At 35.8% G+C, this 12,097-nt stretch overlaps 1 protein-coding gene across 7 annotated transcripts in view; it reads left to right on the top strand.

Annotated features, from left to right (window-relative positions):
- TNRC6A (trinucleotide repeat containing adaptor 6A) overlaps positions 1-12,097 on the top strand; it is a 175,993-nt gene that overhangs the window by 100,545 nt on the left and 63,351 nt on the right. For 5 of the 7 annotated variants that reach the window (XM_032460841.1, XM_032460843.1, XM_032460845.1 and 2 more), the window contains 2 exons: positions 4,100-4,187; positions 11,903-11,924. The exons of 1 other annotated variant lie outside the window; for it this stretch is intronic. In XM_032460841.1, coding sequence (XP_032316732.1) covers positions 4,100-4,187; positions 11,903-11,924 — 110 coding nt within the window. The remainder of the gene's footprint in view (positions 1-4,099; positions 4,188-11,902; positions 11,925-12,097) is intronic. One more of the 7 variants, XM_032460846.1, reaches the window with a different exon arrangement.

Raw genomic sequence — 12,097 nt, 5'->3', positions numbered from 1 at the left:
ATGCAAGCTTGCCTCAATACTAGGAAATCCATTGATACAATTAATCGTATCAGCAATCAAATGACAAAAATTCTGTAATTATTTCCATAGCTACAGTAAAGAAATCTGACAAAATATAGCATGCATTCATGACCCCAAATTTTCCAGCAGACCAAAAATGGAGAATAGCCTTTTATTTTTTAAATATTAAAACTTACTCATTTGATATTAATACTTGAAATTTTTTAATATTTAATTTTTGAATGCTTATTCCCATGGCTCAGAAATTAAAATGCTATCTGAAAAAGTTTATACAGTGAGATCTTCCTTCCTCTTGTCCCCCACGTGCATAGTTCCTCCTGCCTCCTCCTTCACAATTACTATTAGTTTCTTAAGTGTTCTTTTAGAATCATTTTATACACATACAGGCAAATATAAATACATATCCTCTCCCTTGCTATTTACACAAATGATAGCATACTATGCAGTCTGTCATGCATCATGCATTTTTCATGAGTTTTTTTCCCTTACTTCTGATAGTGTTTTAGCTACCTTCCTATTTCTCTCTTAAACAACAAAACAAAACTGTTGAACTCCTCAAATATGAGACCTTACAGTTATTATCTAGTTGTAGTCTAGTTGTTTCTTTCACATCACCATCCCACAAACATTCACAAAATAAAAGCACTGAAACTGCTGTCTTAAATATCAATAATGCCTGGTCCCTCTTGTTAAAACCAGTTGCTGTTCAGTTTTTTTCTTTGATTCTTTTGCTGTTCTTCCTCCTGATAACACATTCATGATTCTTGGAACTCTAATACTTTGTGTTTCCTGCAATACATTCTGTTAAGTGTTCTTGTAAAAGGTAGAAAGAAATAAGAAAAGGAGGCACACAGTCTGGAGGAAAAATATTAAGTGAGAAGATCTGTCACTTAACCTATCCAAAAGAAGAGGATTTATTTTCTGTGGCTCCTGAAAAGAGAGTAAAGTCCTACTTTACTTTGGGAGGGGAGATACCATGGTGTAGGGGAAGGGGAAGACCATGACTTTGAGAACCTAGATTTGAATCCTGTCTCCACCCTGAATTAGCCATATGACCTTGGACAAGTCATTTAACCTTTTTTAGCTTCAGTTTCTTCATCTATAGAAGGGAATTATTTGTACCTATCATTTTTTAAAAAGTGACAAATGGGAAAATATACATAAATGTACACCAAGTGCCCAGCATAGTCACTGTAACATTTTCTTTAAACATTTTTTTTTTAGGGGAAGAGGTTATATAAGTTTATTTAATTTTTATTTTAATGGAGATACTGGAGATTGAACCCAGGACCTGGTGCATGCTAAGCACATATTCTACCGCTGAGCTAAAGCTTCCCCCTGTCACTGTAACATTTTAATCACACAGAGATTTGTTCTCATTCCTAGGTCCAGAACTTGCGTATTTGAGGTGTCCTACTAACTTTCAGGGGATCAATGATTACTGAATGTAATTGCTGGAGTGCTGTCTTTGTGGAGCATGTAGCAAATATGATGGACCACTTAGACCTATTAAATCTAATCAACCCATACTCCTTTTGATAGATATGGTGAATTATAGAATTAAATATCTTAAACAGATCTCCACCAGCATTTAAATTCTGCAAGTGAAGTGTTTTAGCACAGGTGGTATATTTATATATATTTTTTCCAGTTGGCTTTCTGAAGGAGATGTGGGAAAAGTGTGGTTAGTCCTCTGTGATAACAGTGTTTTTTCTTTTACGCTTCTGGTATTGACTGATACTATAATATTTCCTTGAGGAAATGTGGTACATCTTTTAAGTACTACAAGACTATTTTTGGACAGGAAAACACTTGCTAATGTCATCGAAAAGCCTTCAAAATGAAGTTTGAGAAGGGAGGAGAAATTCCAGGTAAATAGTAAAGAAACATCCTATAGAGTAAAATTAGAGGGACAGAGAACAAGATTTAAAAAGGACTTGTCCGTAATTCACAGGCAGACACAAAGAACAAATGCTGAAGATTTGTGATGTTTCTGTATGATAAGTGATCCTGAATGTCTTGACAAAAGCAGAGTACAGTCTTTGGGGTGTCACTGAGAATTGGGAGAGGGTTCCTGACTAGATGTTTGTGTACTTAAGTAGGTTAAGGAAGCACTCCTTATTTAAACCTTATAAAAATGTTGTAGAGTAGATGCATACAGTAATTTAGCCTCAGTTTAATGAAGAAACTGAGGCTGAAGAAGATTTAAGTATTTAGAACTAGAAATTAGCTTTTGTTGAGTAACATTGCAATGGTGTAACTTAATTGCCTTTGTTTACTAATTTTACTTTCATGCTGCAGCTTTCTTGATCCTTGGCTTCCAAGGATTATAGTGAGTGAGCTTGCTCACTCTCATTACCTCCCTCACACAGGATGCTAGTGAGTCATGGTTACAGTTGGCCTGAATGTGCTTTGCGACTCTCTTAGCCACATGACAGAGCTACAGAACAAAACGGCAGTGGAATGCAGCAAGTTATCATCCTCTACTTCCATCTTCTGATTTTACCAGTCATATACTTAACTTTACTAAGTTATCAGTTATACATAATGTCACTCATTTTGTTTTTCACTGTCTTCCTGCATCTCCTCTCAGTTTCTTCCATCAGCAAAGCCAACTTAAGTTTTGTGTAATCTCATTACAGTGCACCCACAGTACCCACCTCTAGTTTCTAAGGTATTTGTCTGTGTTTGTCATTTTATCTTCTACTGCATCCCCTCTGCCGTATGCATGCACTCAGCCTATATAAATTATTTACCATTTCCCAAATGTCTAGGTCATGTCCCTTGAACCTCTCCTTTTCTGCCTGATATTCATCATGTCCCCTCTGGAATGCTTCCTCAGGGCAGAATTAGGTACTTTTTCTTTGTGTGTTGATATTAAGTATCTCATGGTTTTTGGTTGTCTGTTGTAGTGAATGAAGGTTTAGGTTCTAAACTCTAGGGTAATTAATGTATGTAACTTGAGTTAAGTTTCCTCCAACTTTGCATAGATTTCATTACCGAGTAGCCCCCTACCTTGAAGAGGTGAGGGTGGGGATGCTCTTGTGGAGCTCTGTGTGTATGAAGGGTTTTGTTTGGCAAGTTTCATTTTAGAATGTTTCTTTGTTTTTAGGCTGGATTTAAATGCATTGGCTACCTGTGGCCAGGTTGGCATAGGGATAGGAGGACTTGAGTACGTGTGGCCTTTCTATTCCTTACACAGTCTTTGCTCCGTGCTCATCTCTGTTCAGTCGGCCATGATCGTGGAGCCTCTCTGGAGCTCCACCAGAGGATGGCACATACCGACATTTAAGACTTCTCTTATGTTTATATCTTCCTTTGCTCTTGTTTATTCATCAGCTCTGAATGGATTTGGTATCTTTTCCTCTGTCATTTCAGTGAGGTAGAGTAGAAAGGAGGAGGCAAACACATTTGTACAATCATTTTGAAATCCTGAGCCAGGGGTTCTTTGGGCAACTTGGAGCATTTCTGATTTTAAGAATTGAAACAAACTTATATAATGAGTGCATTATGGATTGTTTCCTAAGCATTGATAGAATAGTTTGGAATGTTTACAGAATATGAAATTATTGTGATGCTAAAATACAAGTCATCTATTTATGAATAAGTTGTGTTCTAAAAATAGTTACAAAGCTTTTTAGAGGAAGGAGGGCTGAAGATACCCCCAGGTACCTGGGCAGGAGAGGACTGTGGGAGACGTTCCAGGCATTGCCATTAGCCACTAATTGATAATTGGGGCCAGAAGCAAGGTGACTGCTCATGAGATGATGTTTACATTCTAGAATTGGAGGGAGTTGCTTATGTCCCAGTGTAAAATTTGCTAACTTTAGGTTGCCTTCCTTGATATAACTTTAAAATAAAAAGCTCCACTGATTGTGACTTACTAAAGAAAAATACTGTATAGTGGCTATATAGTTAGATTGAGGTTGCAAGTTATGTTTTATTTCAATGAAAAAATGATAAAAGAATAATTTGCCATGTCTTTACTTTCTAATAAGAGTAAAAATGAATCTGTATGCAACATTATTTTTATTTCTTAATACATTTTGGGAAAGTTAATTGCAACTGTGTGGTTCAGGGATTTAGTGCAAGAAGAAGAACAGTTGATGGAAGAAAAGAAAAAGAAAAAAGACGACAAGAAAAAGAAGGAAGCTGCTCAAAAGAAGGTAGTATATGTATAAACTAATTATTTACATTAAGCAGTTTAAACATAGATTAAAAAAGAAAATTACTCTTACTGGATTATTTAAAACATTTGACTTAATGTTTTAACTTTAGTGGAGATTTATTTTAATATTTAATGTCTTTGAATATGCATATATTGTAACTTGCTAAGTGTGTACAATTTAATGCATATTTAATCTTGCCAATCCTTTTTTTCAAAGGTAAGTGCTTTGTATAGGTCTTTATTTTTCAATTAGATATTCTTAGGTTTTCATAATACTTACATCATTTTACATTATTTATAAGTGAGAAGAGCGTGGAATTTGTAGCTGCATAGAGAGGATTTGAAATCTGGCTCTCCACTATAGCATACAGAACGATGTGGCCTTTAACTTTATTTAGCCTCTCTGGGCCTCAGTTTTCTTACGTTTTGTAAAGTGAAAGTTGAATTAAACAAGGTAATATGTACACATAATAATACACATAATAGAAAATGAAATCATAAAAAATAGCAAACACAATAGGAAATAAAATGTCAGTTTCCTTTTCTCTTTAGCTCACTTTTTATATTTGCAGATTACATTAGAATATTTAAAAATAAGCCTAAGACATAATTGCTGCAAAAGATCTCTAGCCAATACATTATCAAAAAATGTAATCAAGCAACACAAATGGCAGAAAAGTGGAAGTTATGTCTATAATTATAAAGATTTTTGCAAATTAATATTAAAGGCTGATGACAGTTAACTAAGCTGGACATGCATCTCCTGTATCAAGGTTTCAAGGATCTTAAAAATGTTCTAAAAGACCCAGTGAAACTACTGTTCCATGTCTGTATTCTAATGAAAAATGATGACTGTAGTTTTTAATATATACCTATTTTGTGCTAGGAACTGGATACAGACTGTAGCAACATACTTGCCTCCACATTATTTAGTAGGAAAAAAAACAGGGTACAAAACTGTGGCAGGGAGAGAACTGTTCAGCCAGAGAGAAGTGCTTAACTTGGCCTGAAATGGGGCAGAGGGACAGCGAAATTTTCTTGGAATAGAAATGAGCCAAGTGAATAAGAAGCAGAATAGAAAATAATTCTAGCAGCGTAAACTTGGAGCTAAGCATCTCTAGACTGTGTGTGTTAAAGTACGGATTTTGATTGGAGATGAGGAGGTGGTGGGAAGAAGCCAAATACAGAAATGTCAGGGGCTGAGACCGGTGAGGTTGGTCCTAGCTCTTGGTGCTTTTCCCATTTTAGCCAGTGGGTGTTGGGGAAAACACTGAAGACATTTTAGTAGAGTGACATAAAAATTTATAGTTTGGAATGTTTACCTTGGCAAATTGTGGAATTGGATTGGAAGGGGTAGAAACTAGAGACTGAGATACTGGTAAAGGGACTATTAAAAGAATCCACAGAATTTGTTGAAAGGGTGTGAAGGAAGGGTAACCTACGTTGACTCTTAGGTTCCAGGCTGAGTGGCTAAGTACATTTTGGGAGCAGTTAACAAGGGATACCTGGCAAGGTGAAAAGAAATACAATTCAGTTCTGTACTTGCAGGGTTTGGGGTGTGATCACGCAAGCAAACTGGGGAGGGGCAGAGTACAGAGCACTGTGGAGAACTGGAGGATTAAGAGTGATGAGATGCGTTGATACACTAGGTGGCCCTTGTTATTGGCCTTGTAGTTACTCAGGAGTGACTGGGAAGAGATGCACTGGTAATTGTCATAGGACTTGGAATAGGTTTCTAGTATACAGTTTTGGCATTGGTGTTGCCTTAGGCCTCTGTCAGAGGCCTCTTGGTATGGGATGGTCTTTGCAGTTTGATCAGTCTTTGCTCAGGCTTTGTTATGAAAAAGTTTCATTCTCTGTAAGTCTAAGGTTGGGATAAGACATCAGATTCTTGTTTTGTGGTGTGAAGTCCAGTACTTAATGAAAAGATCCGCTAAGAAGCTTGAGATTTATTGAGGAAGATGCTTGGGTATACTTTACGTAGAATCGTTAGTTTGGCAAGCATCTGGGTGATGTATTAGGCCCTGCTGATCCCTACTTCTAAGGAGTTCAGGATTTAGCTGGTAAGTCAGGATGCATATGAAATGGTTAAAGAGGCCTTAGAGAAGAGGCCATAAGTTGTCATATAATGAAGCATATTTATTTGAATTTGCTCTGTTTACTGAGGAAATTCTACAAAAGAAAGGAGTCACTTGAATGATTCTTTAAATACTGTGCTTTTTTTTAATTGAGTATAATTGACATACAACATTATGGTAGTTTCATGTGTAGAATATGATTCAATATTTGTATGTATTGTGAAATGATCACTGCAGTAAGTCTAGTTAACAATTATATCTGTACATAGTTGGGGAATTTTTTTCTTATGATGAGAACTTTTAAGGTTTTAGATACTTTGTTTTTAAAATGTGTAATGTGAGTACAGTTTTGTTGAAACATATATAATGACTCTAATTGTCAAAGTTAATCTTTATATTCTTCCATAACCAAATCTAAGTCACCAAGCCAGTGTCTTTAACACACAAATGATGATTTTTGTGCTATTTGGCTTCTCACCAAATCAGAAGTGACAGTTCTTCATACTCTTTACCACTTCATCCCTGCCTCACCGTATGGTTCCAGTCTCACCCCAACTATTTCCCGCTAGAACCATCATCAGAGGCTTAGAGATTTGGGGAGTTTTTTTTCTTTTGCTAGATCTTCATCATTGATAGATATTCTTATGTATCCTATAGACAAAAATATCTAGCCACTGAACATAATATAAAGGAATATTTAATACCGCTAAAAAATGTTAAGTTTAGTAGACTAAACTGCCACTGTAAATAAGACTGTTCTCCAAGTTCTAAATAACCAGCTTACAACTGAATTTGGATGCAACCCATTGGCGAAGTGAGGACAGCTGGTATTTCTGTAGGCTGTTACCAGATAGCTCTTAAAAAACAAAACAAAAGGAAAAATCTCCCAAGTTGGCACACTTATAGCCCATATGAAAGATTGTGAGTCACAGGAGTTTTAAGACAAGTTTCCTCTAGCTTGTCCTTTGTCTGTAGTAGGAGCCAACAGGTGTATCCAGGTAGGAGACACATCTACGTGAGCTAGGGAGGCAGGCCCACTTATGTAAATGTTGAAACGTGAATTCACTGCGGTCAAAACAATCTGCCCATTTTATGTAATCCATGAATACTTTAAAAAAAACTGTATATTTTTTGTTTCTGAGAAAGACTTCAGATACTACCTGTTTTAATCCATTCATTTTATATACAAGGAACCCAAGCATTAAAATGAGTTGAGTATTACTATCAGGATGACAGAACTAGGAATAGAACTGAAGTCTTTTAATTCCCCTAGCTGGTGTTTTTCCAAAACTTGGTGCTGTCGCTTTATTCTTTTGTTACAGAACATTATCTTATACTTCTGCTTTATTTTCACAAACTAAAGATGAACTTTAAAGCTAGAAATAATATATTATGGCCATTTTTATAAGGCATTTAAAGTTTCTTTATGCCATGAATGCAGAAAACGTAGATTTAACAGTTCCTAATAACCACGGTCATCTTCTAAAGAAATTTAAATTCAGACCAGAAGTTAATTTCTATTTTGAATAAAAAAAAAACAGGTAACAACCCCTTATAGAAACAATTAGACACCAAACAAAGCTCACTGCACTATTTACACTATGATAGTTTTTCTCATTTTATCTATTAGTTAAATATAAATTTAAATTCCTCTAAAAATTTTTTACACAGAATTACAGTTTTAAAATTATATCTCAGTCCTAGTACATCTCTAGTTAATAATGGAAATCAGTGACTGGATGGCTTTGTAATTTTTTTAAGCCTTCTATTTCACATCTAAGAATTACAGCTATTTGCTTCTCTCCTGATTCTAAGGCATAGAAAGTAATTTGATAATAACACAGGAATGTAGTTTCTGTACTTTAAAAAGGGCAATAAATAATAGCAGTAGGCTGTTACCATGGATTTGTCTCTAGGTTCTGTTCTTAGAAGAAATTTCTAGAAGGAATCTTGAGGGAAATGCAGTGAGGAGGAAAAAAGGATGAGAAATAGGTTAATTACAGGGGGATAATTTAGCATAAACTTTAAGCATGTGGTTGTAGTTCCTAGAAAGCATGTAATGGCTGAGGGTTGGAGGGAAGCGACAACAGATTATTGGGATCTTCCGGTGTTGAGAATGTTTAGTCAGTGTTCATGGGTATTTTTGTTACTGTATTAAGCTCTTGAAGGGATTTTTATGAAAGGCTTTGTGGATTTAAATGTACTCAATTCAAGTTTACATGAGATTTAGGCTGTAGAAAACCTCCGACTTCATTCCTCTCTTTTGGAAATTTTAGTATGTACTAGTCACGTCTCCCGAAGACCGTTTTGATCTGAGACCTTGAGTCATATTCAGCAGTGTAAGTAGTGAATTTTCTCGTAACCTAGGTGGAAGTATAACCAGCCTAGACCGTTGTACTCATCTAGGGAAGTTAGGTGTTGTCTTTTCAGTTCTGGCCCCTGTTTCAGCTTACTATTCTCTTTTCCTTTTTTTTTTTTTTTTTTTTTTTTTTTAACTTATTAAGCAGACCTGAGTTCTAGACTGTGTGCTGCTTGCTAAGAAATGATAGAAGTGGTCTCTGACCACTAATTATCTCATTTAAAATAGGTGAATTTAACTAGTAAATTCTTTATTCCTAATGTTAGTTTCTAATACCTGGCACTGTTAAGACATTTAGATGATTAGAAAAAGAAAAAAGCAAGACGTGGGAACTGGGAATGAGTGAATCAGGTCATTTCCAAGTGCGAGAGAAAGGAGTCAAAGCGTGGGCAAGTGGGGCTGACTGCTGCACTGGCTGCGCCAGGTAATATCTGTTGAACGCTTCCTGTATGCTAGGCGCTGTGCTGTCCTAGGCATGCGCTCTTGTTTCCTCCCCCGCCAAGCTCTTTGAGTTAAATCCTTTTAGCCCCACAGCAACTCTTATGTAGGTGTTTTTGTTCCTGTCTTATAGATGAGGAAACCAAGCTTTAGAGGAGTTAACTAATTTTGACCAAGGTCACACCGTAAATGGTGGAGCCAGGATTCAAAGCCAGGCAGTCTGGCTTCAGACTGTGAGCTCTTAACCACTGAGGGATACTTGGGGATCAGGGAATTGGGACGAGTGGTACAAAGCCTGACAGAAACAAAGCGCTTGGCATGCTGGGTATCCGCCTCTTGTCTGATGCCTTCGCTAAGAGATTGAAGCAATTTCATAATTGCTTGTGGCATCACAGCTCAGGATTTTTGTTTGTTTACTTTTAGAAAAAAAATGTTCAAAATGGAAATAATTTTACTTTTCAATTTGCCAGAGTCCTTTATTTCTGTTGTACAAGAGGATCTACAATGACACCTCACATTTAAACAGTACTACTTTTCTAGAAAGGAAATTTTATATTTATTTTATTTATATTATATTTTATTTGAGGCTCATAATAGCCATGGAAAGGTAAGCAGTACAATTTTTTTTTTTTTCCTCCTCTCTTCCATTTGAGGAATTAGGAAACAGACCTAGAGGGTTTAAATGACAAGGTCATTTAAAAGTGTTTTTTAAAAAAGCTGAAGTTAATTTTAATACATTTTATGTAGCAGTATATGCAACATATTTGTGTTTTAACATGTAATGAGTATAAAATATTATCAGTGAGGTAATTTACCTTCTTTTTAAAATACTAAATAATAGAAATCTGGTTGTGTGTTTTACACACATCAGTTCAGACTAGCTATACTTCAGTGCTCAGTAGCTGCGTGAAGATAGTGGCTATCACTTAGAAGTGCAGACAGATACTCTTAAAATCACTGACCCCACTTGGAAAATCCTCTTTTGAATAGTTTGAATAATATATGAGGTCCCTGGACCAACTCACAAAAGCCTATTTAAAAAAAATAGAACTCTGTCAGTTCCATTTCCTCATCATCGGGAGCTCTTGAGTTCTATCACTTACATTCTTTCACTGTATTAGTCAGTGTTCTGATGGGCAGACTCTGAGTGTCTCCTTGCTGCTGCCCTCTGTAGATGGCACAGTACTGAATGAGGTTGACCATTGTTCTGAAGCAACATGGAGTTAGTTTGTTTTCCAGAGGAGTTGCAGGGTAGATATCTTTTATGTTGTAAGGCCTAGAAGAGCAGCACTGTGTATCTTGTGATTTAGTGATGTGGTCATGGCTTCTATGTACTGTATTCTAGTTTCCTTTGGAAGTAAACTGTGAAAGAGACCAGGAGAGGTAAAAAAAAAGAAAAACAAAAACCCAAAACAACACACAAAATCTGTTTTCAACATGCAGAATAATTTTTGTGTTGATTTTTTTTTTGGCTTCAGAAAATTATGTATCTTATTGTTTGACATGATGCTTATAATACATGAAAGTATTCTCATACCGAGTTCTCTCTAATAAGACTATTTTTCTACTACCAGATTTTAAAAATGATTTCTCCCGGAAATAAATTAAGTGTTCAAGCTAGTTGACTGGTCTTTTGCCATTGTCCTTCCATCAATTTTTTTTTAAATTTTTGATCCATATAAAGTAAAAGATGGGCCTCCATTATTTTACATATCGTTAGTACTCTAAACCTTGGTAAAGCACTTCAGTGCCTACATTGATTCTCTGGCTCTCCAAGGGAAGATTGATGTTTGGTGTGGCTTCAGCATTAGGGTAATATAGTTCTTTACCATATAATTCTTTACCATATAGTTCTATGATATAACTTTTAAAATGGTGTTTTTGGTAACTTAATATGCCTAAGCAAAATGAATTATCACACCCTGTGACAGTTAAGAAAAGCTTTACATTTAGAAATAATTACTTGTTACGGGTTACTAATTATTCAGTCTCTCCTCACCTCCCTGCCTATCCTTGTATCAAATTTTTTAGGACTCCCACACAATTGGGCGTAATCAAAAAGTTGATTTTTCCATTGTGGCCTCCATCTATAGTCAGTTCTTTTTTGAGGCCCTTGAAGTTTGAGCTAGTCACCTTGAGGCAGCTCTGCTCTCTCAAGCCCCGCTCCCTGTTGTGTCAGAGACAGTGGACGTAGGGGTAGGCAGGGGAAAGCAGGGCCCGTGTCACTTTAGCTTCGGAACACACTAATTTTAATTGAATTGTCAGATGTGTCAGAAGCGGCAAACATGTTTGAAAGTTTTTACCACTTAAAAGTTAACTATATTTAACCATAGCAACCCAACTTCCAGGAGTTAAATTATTACTAATTTGACCAAAGCAATTAAGCAGCTTTTCTTCCAGAAAACTTAACTCACCTTTTATCATTTGAAACAAGAGTTTTTAAAGGCATTTAAACATATTCAAAACTCATTTGATCCATTAAAGGTAAAGGTGACAGTTATAAAGAAATCACTTTAAAACTAAATGATGAGAAAAGTACAGTTCCATTTTTATTTATTATTATATACTGTCATGCAATGGTGTCTTCTCTGCTTTGTGTCTAAAACAGTTTTTAAAATTTTATTAATAAACATTGTATCAGGACAATGGGGCACATCTATGGGAAAAGCATGCTCTTTGCATATCTTTTCCTATGTAGTTCATCTAAATGACAAATTCCTTATTTAATAAGAATGTGTATGTCTTATATAGTAGTAATATATGAGCATTTTATCATAACAGTCCATTTCTTTCAGTTTCATATTTACATTGTTTTTTGTTTGTTTGTTTTTATTTTAGGCCACTGAACAAAAAATCAAAGGTACGTTGTTTAAAGCTATTTTTTATTCGTTTTTTCATTAAAGCAAGGTTGTTGATATGCATTTTTATTCACCTCCAGGATGGGAGAGAAGAGCATGAAAGGAACAGAGGGGTGGGGGCAGACTTCTTCAGTGACATCACCTTGGAGTCATCTTTTGGGGTTTATGGTTTATT

This window comes from Camelus ferus, chromosome 18 (genome assembly GCF_009834535.1).
Source record: "Camelus ferus isolate YT-003-E chromosome 18, BCGSAC_Cfer_1.0, whole genome shotgun sequence".
NCBI classification, from domain to species: domain Eukaryota; kingdom Metazoa; phylum Chordata; class Mammalia; order Artiodactyla; family Camelidae; genus Camelus; species Camelus ferus.
Note: the sequence above shows the minus strand (reverse complement) of the source record. Positions and strands in the feature narration are given on the sequence as shown.